We start from the raw sequence: 12,683 nt of genomic DNA on the forward strand, positions 1-12,683 counted from the left end.
CTTCTTTCTCAGATTAATAGACTGCAAAACGGCAAAGCACTAGAGGCCCCTGAATGCAGGGAAGAACCATTTGAATGTCTCAAAGTTACTAGAATCTCTTCCTTTTATTTCTTGCTCCCTTCTTTATAAAATAAATTACTTGTAGATAACAGCATATTTCCAAATTTATAATACTCACCCTACAGTGACTAGTCACGCCAAATCTAAATACACAGATAACAGGGAGACAAGTCCCTCTGACAAGTTCTCAGCAGCATTTTATTGAAAACGTGAAACATTTCAATGTTGAACTAAATGCAATAAGCATTTTGCTGTCATCTTTTCTTGCCTATTGAGTAGCTATGAAAAATATTACTCTAAAGAGTGGGAATTTTATTAAGATGTATGAGAAGACATTGCAATGTACAGTGTTCATTATTAAATTAAAAAAGGCACTTGCTATCCTGCTTGCCTAAAGATTATATAAAAAACAAACAAAACCCCCAAAACATGTCTGCAGAGAAAGGAAAAGTGGTAATACCAGAAGAGTTTAAATATATCCACAGAATACATTCATATTTAAAAAGACAAGAATAAAGTTATGACCTAATAACATAGAACAGATGCTTCTATGGCATAACTTCAGTCTGAAAGTCAATGAAACACTGTGTTTGAAGTCCTTGATTTTTTTTTTTCTTTTTTGGATTATTTAAAAAAGAAAATAAACCCAAACCAAACAACCAAAGAAGCCCTACAAAGTTCTGTTCATCCAGGCACCACTGCCAGTGCCACAATAATAGCCATCCACTCAAGGGCAGGAGCAATGTAATTCAATAAATCTATCCTGATACCAGTTCTTGATTTTATTTCTTAGCAATTGACTTGACAATGCAACCCCAAAGCAGAATAATCATCAGGTAAAACTGTGTGTCTTTCAAACAGACAATCCCTCACTGTGTTTCTGCATTGCAGAGTGGTTTGAGTGCATATTCAGCCATAGGCTGAGTGCCACATTCAAAAAGTGTTTGAAAAGAGACAGAAAAATATAAGGAACTAGTAAATGGGTAGGCAAAAGTGATACAGTCCACATTTCTGGTCAACTCCAATGTTTGAGTAGGAAGAAGGTAGTTGATATATCAGAAGAGGGACCTGCAGAATTCATTTGCAGAAACACTGAATGCCTCCACCAAAACCAAAATGCTTTCATCTCCCCCCAGTTTAAACAGAATTCATACACTCACATATGCCCGTAAACTCAAACTAGTTTTCTTCTCTTTTGTCCTGCCATGAATGTAATCAGCCTTATATTTTCCTCGTGGTGTCTTCTATATTCACAGCTTCAGAATATTTTGAATCGTATCTACCTCCAGTACCACTTAGAGCTCATCCTAGTGACAAGAAAATAAGCAAAGAAGTTATTCTGAAAGTACAAATAAAAATCAAGGTGGTTGTTTGTTTTTTTCCCCTGTGGTTTCACATTTCCCTATGGTACTAATTTTTCAACTGGACAAATATTTCTTAGATAGAATTCTAGTGGGAGGTGTCCCTGCCCATGGCAGAGGGGTCAGAACTCGATTATCTTCAAGGTCCTTTCCAACCTAAACCATTCTATGATAGAATTCAGGGCGGCACCTAACAGCTGTGTTTTAATATCTTCATTCTAAGTTAAAATGGCAATGCACTAATCAGCTGTTGTAATTTGGTGCCTGCTTGCTAAATCTAGTCTAAGGATTACACATAAGGACACGGTGCATCTCAACCATCTATCTTTAACGCAGCTGTCGCACACGTATCTATAAATTCTGCTAAGTCTTGCCATAACTGATGTTGCAACTGCAGTATTCTCTGCTACATCTGTGGACACTGAGAACTGAGTTTGAACAAATAACAGTAACCAAAACAAGACTGGAAGTAAAACGTACGTGGTACTATTTGAAGATATAGCATTTACTATTTCACTGACAAAGAGCAAATACTAACATCATTTTAAAGGGCTATTCTTTACAATAGTAAGTCTTTTGCAAAAGGCCCCATAATCAGTATTCTTACCTTATTTCTAGATTTTTTTCTTTTTCCTTTATTTTGAATTGCTTCTAATTTTTCATTCAAAAGGTCAGCAATACCTTTTGCATCTCTGCTGTCTATATATTCGCCAACAACATTTTTCTTAAAAAAAAAAAAGAAATAAATTAAATTGTATAACACATTAAGCATGCTTTACACTGAACAGAAAACCTCCTTACTTTCAGATAAAACTCAAGAGGAATGCAGGGACGAAGACAACAGCCCTGGTAGGTTATGATTCATAGATATATTTTTGTCTCCATTTAAACAATGCTAGTTGTCTTTATAGTAAATACCACTCTTAGTTGCTACTTTTCAAAACTACACAAGTTTTGTCTTGATCCTTAAAGGAATCCTGAAATTATAACTTTCTCACATGTATTCAGCTAAGTACTTAACGTAGACAGCCATTACAAAGTCTGGCACTTCGTAATGGACGTTCGTGAAATCTGGCAGTGTGGGTTGCTGCTTTTGAGACCTGAAAAGCCATTACTCTTTACCACAGAAAACTCTCATTGAAATTGATGGGATTGTGTGAGGAAGGATTCCTAGAACTTCCCATAAGAGATTCAGTTAAAAAAAGAAAAAGAAAGTATAATTAAAAGAATTGACTTAACTATCAGAATGCATTGAATACTTTCTCTTCAGCATTAATACATTTAAAAAGATGACTATAATATTGTTGAAATTTAATAGTTTTACAAGAATAAAAGCAATTTCCTAGAACCATCTGGATACTTTTAAATTTTTTAATTTATTACTACTAATCTGTTAGTAGGAAATGTTCTTCTCAACAGTCACACTGATAATTAAAACGGTTGATAAGGTTTGTTTTTGAGACAGAACAGAACTAAGTATTTTTAATTAATTTTCTATGTCAGAATACATTATTTAAGTCAAAGTTATAATAAAATGCTGTGATTACATTGAAAGAATATTTCCCCTTAGCCAAAATGAAGTTGTCCACATTTCATTTAGAGAGACTTTGCCTGCCTTTGGGAGCTGGTGGTGGAATCGGTAAAGGTTGAAAAACATTTTGTCACATGAGACCCCTGCAAAATTAAACCCTGGTTCTGATTAAGCCCACATTTTAGTTACTGCTCTATTAATTTACAATTTATTATTTTTCAATAACACATTATTACTGTATCATTGTCCTACAATTTTAAATATTCCTGAAATTGATTATTATTGTTTCTCCCAAATATCTAAATAATGCACTTTAATGTGTTGCAGAAATAGTCTCTTAAGTCTTAATGTGAAATAAACGTACTAAGAGTACGCGCTCACCAGTGTACACAAAGGAGACACTTTACCTTTGTTCCTTGGTAGGGATAAAACTTAACAGTGGGGTAGGCTCTGATATCAGCAGTTTGACAGGTCTGAGCATATGCCTGACAGTCTACTTTTCCAGCTTTTACTTTTCCTTTAACAGTCTAAAAAGAAAAGTTTATTAGAAACAAACTTCAAGTTTTCATGGGTGACTGTAAGCAAATGCCTTGAATAAGCCAGCAGTGCAGCTAAAAGTTAAATGAAAAGTGTTGCTCGAATCTTTTAAATATCTCAGAGTAGTTGCTCGCTTGCTTCTCCCTTTTAATCTTGTATCAGAAGTCACTACGTGTTCACCGGAGCACTTCTGCTTGAATTCAGGGCAAAGCACATCACAGTTCCAAAGGTCACCCCATCATAAGCTGAAATCTGCCTCAAAAGAGGGTCTGTATGTGTGTCTGCAAGAAACAATACCCACTGGACCTAAAAGCGTGGACTTTCAATGAGAAGGAGGATCATTGTGGGTATGCAATTTTTGGATGATTAACAAGAAATAAAAGTGCCGATGTTTTAACCATTATGAGTACAACAAACTGCTAATACAGTTAAAACCCTACCCTTGCAAGGATCTCAAATTCAGGAGCAAAATTTTGGCAAGGTCCACACCACGGCGCATAAAAATCAATGACCCAGTGATCTTTTCCATTCAGAACTTTTTCTGTGAAACTCTGAGGAGTCAGGTCAACAGATACTTGTGGTAAATATCTGTGGAAAGGAAGAATAACCATCATAATCCATTCAAAACTTTAAACATATCCAAATTCCATTCAAGCACATGGGAAAACTTCTGAAATTAAGAATATTAGTTGTCTGGAAATCCCTACTTTATGCTTTGCACTATAAGAGAATCACTTTTAAAAAGTGGAAGACAAAAGAACAATATGGTCTTCAGAAAATGGGTGGACAGTCAGGAGTATGCTATTTCCCCACTTTTTAAAAGCTTGAGTTAAAAGATGTGGAAACTTTAAGCTGTTAAATTGAGTAATACATATACCTGTTTCTAATTCTTGATTTACGGAGCATTTAAATGTTAATTTCTCCTAGCAAGCAAACTATATAAGCAGCTTGTGAACAAAGTTTAATGCAGTAACTTACCCCAATGCCCAGCCTCTCAGTGAATATGAATCTCTGTGCCATCCATTGTAGCTACTATAAAAAGATTAAAAAGAAAACAGAAATCCAGTTGCACAGTAGTTTGAATTACATTTCAAAAAAAACCAACCAAACAACTCTGTGGAGATGATGAAATAATGAACTTAAATGCCTATGTTTTAGGATATATTTCTACTTTGCTTTCAAACCTGAATAAATAAGTCTCGTTAATACAATTCAAAGATACAGAATTAAGGACTAGACGATGAAGAGAAGAAAGAGAAGAAAGTCCTATGTCAAGGGAGTTAAGAAACTTGGTTTGGAGCACATAAGCTTTGATAGCTAGAACTTTTTTGAAAGAAGGATCTTTGATAATAACTCCAGATAAAATTGCAAGCTCTAAGAGGCACGAGAATTAAATTGAAATATCTTAATATATTTTCTAACTGATGTTCATCCATTACAATAAACCAATTATTTATTATATAGATTTCCCTCAATTTGACAGTAGAAAAGCCAGGCAAACTGGTTAGTTGGACAAAGATTTGTTATTTGGACTTTCAGGGCATTTCTTAGTTTTGAAATCCCAGCTACAGGTTTGGAAAAAAGATTAATTCAGAATTCATATCCACTAATTTACTACTTTGTAATGAAATATTTTTCAGTAGAGTTACCTGACTTGACAGTTTTTGGTGATCTACATTTTAAGAGACAAATTTCCATATTTTTCAGGAAATAGCTGACTCATGATTAGGAATTTGGCGCTTAACGTGCATATTCACCAACTTAGTTGTTTTCAAGAAGAAAAAAAGTATTCTGCTTTTAAGAGAAACTTTATCTAGAAGAACTGAATGAAAGTAAGCAGTCCAATGATAAAAGCTATTGAAGTCTGCTATTAGGCACTACAATGAAGAGGCATTGCAGTTTAGTATCTGCCAGCATTTAATAGAACTTTCCAATGTGTAAAATAATGAAGCAACACATCTGCTACTTCAGACAGTTTTCTCTCTATTTAAATATGCACGTGCTTCCTAAAATCCCTGGATCTTCAAACGGTACTGTGAAATGGAGGGGACAGACTGGGTTTTTTTGCCAGATTTCATTTCCCATAGATTTTTTTGTTGTTTTGTTAATGATTAATGTTTCCACACTAATGATAGAATGAATGGGATGACTAGATATACGACGGAAAATTTTTGCAATGGTGCTAACGGACTGTTGGCAGGGAGGATGATCAGATGGCTACATCACTCTGTTCTCTAAAGATACAGCTACCATCAATTAGGCCTAATAGTATTTTTACATTATAGGATTTAAATCATCTACTTGAACAGGCAATTAAAGTTACAAAACTGGCAATCTATACAGAACAAGAAATAAAAATTAAGATTCCTGAGGCAGTCTCAGTTCAAATTACTGCAGTGAAATGGCAAAATTAAATGGCACTAGTTTGAAGTCACAAACTCAGTAACATCTAGGACATTAATATTGTAACAGCCTATTTTAATAGCAGTGACGAATCTTTCTACACAATGGAAGGTGTATATTCATCTTGTTCTGCATCATCTAACATTTCCCAAACTGAAGTAAACTACTTACTAATATTGATGAGCTGTGTTTGATTTTTGAGGAAAGAGTCTTATTTCAGGATATCCCCGAACACTTTCTTGGTGACAGAAAGAATAATATTTTTGACAATCCACACTGCCTACACTGATTAATCCACTTAACATCTGAAAAAAAAAAGAAGAAAACCTACAATCAGATATGCTAATCAATAATACTACAATTTCAGTAATACTTCAATTTAAGTCTTAGTCACTTAGTTGGGGAAAACAAACCAAGATTCTGACAATTCTTTCTTCTTTCCTGTAAATGAGTCCCTGGTATCTAATAGGAGCCAGCCAGCCAGGTACATTCCATCATGCACGTATATTTTAATATGAACTGCATGCACATGGCTCACTAGGCACCTACCTTGCCTCAAAGGTACCTATCAGTGTGGCTATTTAGTATAAGGACTAGCATATTACCATGTTTCCTATCACAGGCTCAGTAATTATGACAGATCCTGGTACGGTGCAGATGGCTATCAGCTGCACAGTTGGCCTGCATCTTGAACACGCTGTATTTGTTGCAAAGGCCCAAAACCACCTGGCATGGGCAGGGAAGCTGATAATACTTCACAGACATTTGACCAGAACGGCACGGGCAGGGAAGCTGATAATTACTGACTGTGTACTATAGAGCTAATAATACTTCACAGACATTTGACCAGAATATAGAATCCTGGCTGGAACTCCCAGTCTAGGTGAGTTCTAAGTGTCTGAAAGTCGTGGACTTGTTTCCAAAGCGCTACTTTTTCCCCAAAAATTTCTAGTCCAAATTCCTGGAAACGTGTCCAGGAAAACCCAGATGGTTATCAGTAAAGTAATATTACCTTTGCAAATGAGAAAACACTGTTATGACCTTGCAAAACAAAACCACCCTCCCCAGTCTCGACAATTCCGTATCAAAGTATGTGTAATTCAGCTGACAATCAGCCTTAAAATGTATGGTATTTAATATGTATTTACTTTCAGTGAAGAAAACAAGACCTCAGAGAAAAATCTTCCTAATATAGGAAACAAGATGGATAGGATCGAACTCCTTTAATCTTAAATTCAAGTCAGAGGTTTCACCAAGGTCTAAGTGCTATATTTAAGATGACTAATGATCATAAAGAATACTGAGAATAAAGTGACAAATTATTTCAACCATTTCTTATCTAATTTATGGATAAATCTTTTTTTCATATTTTGTTTTAAACAAATGCAGAGCTGTTGTCTCCATAAAGCACTAAGCATCAAGAAAAGTTAGTTACTCTAAAGTTTCTTAGATCTTGGAAGACACACTTCTATCAACAGAAAAAAATGGATTACAGTATCAATGTACTGAACATTTAAATAAAAAGAAGAAAAACTTTGTATCTGGAACAATATAAAACTGTCATGTAGGAATTCCCTGTTTTGCCCACAATATTCATCACTAGACGTTCTCGGTTGACAAACCTCTATGACAGCAGTTGTACCATCTCAATAATTCCATGGAACAGGACACAAAAGAAGAAAAAAAACATTTGAATGTCATTTACCCTGGCCATTTTTTTCCATTCTGGCATTAAAGCCTGACAAGGTCCACACCACGGAGCATAGAAGTCAACCATCCAGATTTCCTCTCGTTTTCTTCTCTGAACTAACTCAACAAATGTCTCTGGTGTTAGGGAGACCACTGATGGATTCCTAAGATCCTAAAGTAAAGACAGTTTATAGACATATACTTTGCAACAATAAGTTATCCCGTATCTAGTGCCGTCACATACAGACTGTACCAAATTCTGAGAATGTCCCTCTTTTAGCGAAATTTGCTTGCTGCTATGGTAGGGAAGGCTCCACACCACCAAAAGGCATGCAAGAATCAGAAACCACTCCTCCAACCTAAAATCATATGCTTGATTTGCTGAGAAGAGCTATCAAAAAACCTACAGCCAGGCTGCAAAAGGGAGGTTTTCTCCCTCCTCTCCATAAGGGGAGGCAAAAGGCAAAACAATCAGCTTACCTGGCAAGAACAGGCATTAAGAGACTCAACAATGCTATTCAGGCTGGGATGCAGAAGAATACATATGGTGCACTAAGGGCCTCTGAACATCAACTGAAAAAGACTGATCTCCACCTGTTCCTGCATGTGTGCTCTTAAACCTGCTTTTTCTGGGCTGCCTGGAGAGACAATGAACAGTCTCTTCAAAGAGTGGAAAATAACATGCGGATCTAGCAGTGAGAGAACCTGAATGCCAGAGGAAAGGTGGGTGCCAGAGCTCTGGCAGCAACAATGATGAGTACCAATGATTTGCAGTTCTGCAAGTTACGGAAGTTCAAGAAACAGCTGAGAAATGTGGAGGGCAGCAAGCTGATCGACAAAAATGTGAAACTCCTCCCATGTCAAGGTGTGCACCTGAGGCATTTTCACCTTAATATTACAGCACTTCATACTTCTAATTCCTTTATCCTCTCTATGAGATAAGTATCATTACTATTTTCAGATTGGAAGGGATCTTAAGTTATTTGCTAATGACCTCAAAGAAATTACTTGTCAGAGTAGGGAAATTAATCCATTAGGTGTCAAGTCCCTGACTGACAGTTGCTGGATCACTTTTCTTGCCCAAGGTTTTTGCGCCCTTTCTCTTACTAGTCTATTAACTAAAAAATAAATAAAATCTTAGAATCTTCCAACTGAAGAACGTGTTTGCGGATTAGCTGCGTACAGAGCATGACTGCAACAAGGATGATAATTTACGTACCTCTATAAACTCCAAAATCTGCTCAGCAGAGTGATGTCCTTCATATTCATGAACATCAGACTGATTGAACACAACTGTTGTTGGATAAGCTCGAATGTTATGCTAACAAAACAGACAGTAAGAAATTGCAAGGAATTAGTAGGTTTCTTGTACTTTCCTTTAACTGCCATCGCTATTGGTGGCTCACAGCTGCTCATCTATCCAGTTTTCACAGTACAACTGCTCAGACATACATGCAGATGGGAGTCTGAAACCATTACTAATCAGTACAGAAAAGATGCCAAATGTATTCAGAGATGGCATTGTTTTTTCTGAATTTAAAAACCAGTCAGTAGTTCTTTTGCCATGCTCCACAAATCCAGGAATTAATCCATGAGCCTCCTAAGCCTTAACTTTAAAGCTATTCCCAGTCTTCAGGTGAAAATGCTTGTACCGTATCAATAACTGTATTGTTTACTATTGAACACAGATGCTTCCATGATTTGAATTCTTCAGTGTGTAAACGCATCTAAATACAACTTTAAAAAGCTTGTTCATTTTTTGCTCATTTTTCATATGTTTTAAGACATTCACATTTTAAAGACAAATACAAACATTCTAACGTAAAAAGCTGTTATGAACAATAAAACGTGCAGTTGCAGGAAAGCTGTCAAAATGTAGTATTTTATGGAATTTGGGAAAAATAATGTCATTAATTTCTACCATGGTAAATTCATTGAAGCAAAAGTTAAGCAAATTTAAACATGGAAAATTGAGCGAGATTTAAAGAAAAAATAATTTCATTCCATTATTATATCTTTAAATAAGTGCAAACTGGTAATATATAAACTTTCTTTTACTTTGAAATTGATCCTGTACTTCTGAAGTGCCACAAAACAAAAAGCAACGTCAGTTAGGGTGAACTGAATTAGAAGTGGTTCTGCAGACATTTTCAAAAAGTGTTATGTTAATATGAAACTTGTATGGTTAAATGTTTTACTGTTTTTTATCCTCCTGTGTGAGGAACAAGAAGAATGCATGTATATATTTATATACACACTAGAAAAAGCTTTCTGAGTCTGCTTTAATTCTTTTTTTCTCTTAAAAAACCCCAGGAATGACTAAATTCTGACACTTCCAGAGTCTTCCAATAACACTATAAAAAAAAGATGATACAAGTGTCCTGTTTGGTTTACTACCCTTTAAGAAAGTAGTATTAAAGAACAAGCATTGTCTGCTCCCATACCCTTATCCCCAACTAGAAGAAAATAATATCCTTTGAAAGATTTTTTTTATTTTATTTAATTTAGTTCCTGCAGCTTACCATATTGCAAAGGCCTTCATGGACAGTACAGTCTAGTGTTCCAAATTTAAGCTGACCATAAAGATGTTTTGATGCTTTTCTCAGCTCTGGCAACAAAGCTCGACAAGGAGGACACCACTAGAAAACAAAAGACAAGTAAACCTAATTGCTTTCCCCGCAGTTGGCTCTCAGGAGAACGTAAGCTGTTTGAGATGAATAATATGCTGCTTTGACAACAGACTCCACTAAATACAAAACCCACACAGTCTAGGGACTAGTGCTGCCAAGGAATGAGAAATTACAATACCATCTCATGATGCTGAAGGACACTTTCAAGATACTGATAGTATTTTGTTACGTTGTTACATAACAGGTTTTAGAAGAAGGGAAATACAGATATTTAATATTTACCGGTGCAAAGAAATCCACAAGCCATGGTTCCTTTTCTTTGTCAGGAAAATTCTGAGGTCCCAGTGTGATAACATGAGAGTTGACACTTTCTTTGGCAAATGCAACAATGTCATATAAGATCTTCTTTCCTTCAAAGAAAAATGTAGAAAGAAAACTTTACTTTTCCCTGTGAGAGATCTCATTAAAAAACTCAGTGACAGCAACAGGAGTCCTTCAGTTCCCGTGACTGATCTTTAAACCTGGCCCGCTTAAATAAATTGAACAGATACTGGCTCACTTTTTCTCAGGAAGACAATGTTGAACTGGTGTAGGTAAGACAAGCTTAAGATGACAGTTGTTATTCGGCTAAATATTAAACTGGGTATTTACCTAATATTAGCCAAGTAAATGTTTTATCCAAAACAAAACATGTTTTTGTCAAACAAATAGAATGTTTTTTAGTGACTGGACTACTGGCTGTTTTACCACCTCACTAATGTTTGTTGGAATTAAAAAGTTACTATTCTAGATACACTTGCCTTGGCAAAGGTATTGACACAGTAAAGACTTCAAGCAAAATAAATGTCATGGGGAAATCACAGCTTTTTTAGGTGTAATTTAAGTTCCTGATGACACAGCTCTTGTGGGCAAAGAGCACAGCTCTTCATATACATATTTGTCAGCAGAAATTTGAGTTTGTCTCTTGAAATGAACTGAGAATAAGAACTCCAGGGTAATTAAATCTGAAGTCACTGCACAATGGCTTAAGGTTTATTACTGTTCTTAGATATTAAACTGTTGAAGCCCTTCAACATAGCATATAGAAAACTTGATTCTTTTGAGTATTATATTTTCATAAATACTACAATGAGATGACTATTGGCAAACATTCTAGGTGCCATCTATTTTGTAAATAGTAAACCAAACCATTCAGAAAAGAATGTATATACTGTAGTCCAATGTATTTCTGTTACACTATTCAGGAGTGGAAATTTTAGAGTACATAAGGCTTTTCCCAGCAGCAACCAGGAGATGTATGGGATCATCTTTCCCCCTTAGATACAACTATTCTTTTCTAAGTGGTCCAACACTTTTCTCCTTTCTTTCTGTTTCTAATATGTCAGAGGCCGAAAAATGAGAACCTCATCTTGCATAACTGTCTTGTGTTACATTCTGGATAAAGCTACACCTATTGCCGCAAGCTACAGTTTCGCTTCAGGCTCCATTCGTCTTCAACCAGCATTTTTGAATCTTTTCAGTGGTACAATTTACATAGTTCCAACCTTTCGTGGAGGAAACTACTATTTTGGAAATGAAAGTAAGCCGTAAAAGCCTCAATATAGATTATTTTTTTTTTGTGGACTTCTTGAATAGAAGTCCACAAAACATGGAATTAGGTTTAGTGTAATGACATGTGAAATCAAATCCAAGTTTCTCAAGTTGGCAGCACTGTATAACTAGCACGTTAAGCCTCCACAAAGGGTGTGCTTGACAGCATTCTTTGGTTATCCTACCCAAAGCAGAAGCAGTCCTGACCAGCTTCAGAGATTGAATTGGTATTTAACAATGTAAATGATGTTGAAATAGACAGAAAAGTAAAGACAAAATACATCTCTTGGCATCTGATGACTGCTTACCCGTAAAAAAAAAAAAAAAAAAAAAAAAAAAAAAAAAACAAAGGAAATTATAAGTTTGTGCAAGGCTACAGTAAGGTCAGAGGAAAAATAGCAAATGTTAAAATTACAAAACTGTTCTTTATGAAAACAAATACAGTTTGACAAAGACAGTGTCCTCTCAAAGTGATTATGTAATGATTTAACCTTGCCAAAGTTTCCCTTACCATGATGAATTTCATAATCTCCAGTTCCTTTTCCTTTGAAGACTGCTAAACAAGGCTGATAGACATAGAGCTTGTTGCAGATGGTTGGTGAGGAAAGACAATCGAACTTGCCAACCTATTTAACAGACAGTGCCATTTTAATTAAGGCATCCTAATGTATATAGATTAACGTATTTTGAAAGGCAGTAAGAGTTAGGATAGATTCACTAAAAAAAAGGTTAAAATATGGAAATCTAGTAGCTTTTTAAAAACAACAGAAGTCTTACGACAATCTTGTAACTATGACATTCAAGGAAAACTACTTGCACAGCTGTATTAGGTTGTCAGCTAATTTTTAAAGGCCAAAAAGGGGAATAAAACCTTAAAGAATT

General features: G+C 35.5%; 1 protein-coding gene across 1 annotated transcript in view; it reads right to left on the reverse strand.

The window, feature by feature from the left end:
• Positions 1-857: 857 nt before the first annotated feature.
• The window catches only part of DNAJC10 (DnaJ (Hsp40) homolog, subfamily C, member 10), a 24,272-nt gene continuing 12,446 nt past the window's right edge, over positions 858-12,683 (reverse strand). Inside the window, exons 12-22 of the mRNA XM_009886767.1 lie at positions 12,313-12,427; positions 10,494-10,621; positions 10,104-10,220; positions 8,801-8,902; positions 7,598-7,753; positions 6,064-6,197; positions 4,468-4,521; positions 3,930-4,077; positions 3,360-3,479; positions 2,029-2,145; positions 858-1,367 (exon numbers count right to left, since the gene is read on the reverse strand). Coding sequence (XP_009885069.1) covers positions 1,356-1,367; positions 2,029-2,145; positions 3,360-3,479; positions 3,930-4,077; positions 4,468-4,521; positions 6,064-6,197; positions 7,598-7,753; positions 8,801-8,902; positions 10,104-10,220; positions 10,494-10,621; positions 12,313-12,427 — 1,203 coding nt within the window. The 3' untranslated portion in view covers positions 858-1,355. The remainder of the gene's footprint in view (positions 1,368-2,028; positions 2,146-3,359; positions 3,480-3,929; positions 4,078-4,467; positions 4,522-6,063; positions 6,198-7,597; positions 7,754-8,800; positions 8,903-10,103; positions 10,221-10,493; positions 10,622-12,312; positions 12,428-12,683) is intronic.

This window comes from Charadrius vociferus, unplaced genomic scaffold (assembly GCF_000708025.1).
Source record: "Charadrius vociferus isolate BGI_N301 unplaced genomic scaffold, ASM70802v2 scaffold666, whole genome shotgun sequence".
Lineage (NCBI taxonomy): Eukaryota > Metazoa > Chordata > Aves > Charadriiformes > Charadriidae > Charadrius > Charadrius vociferus.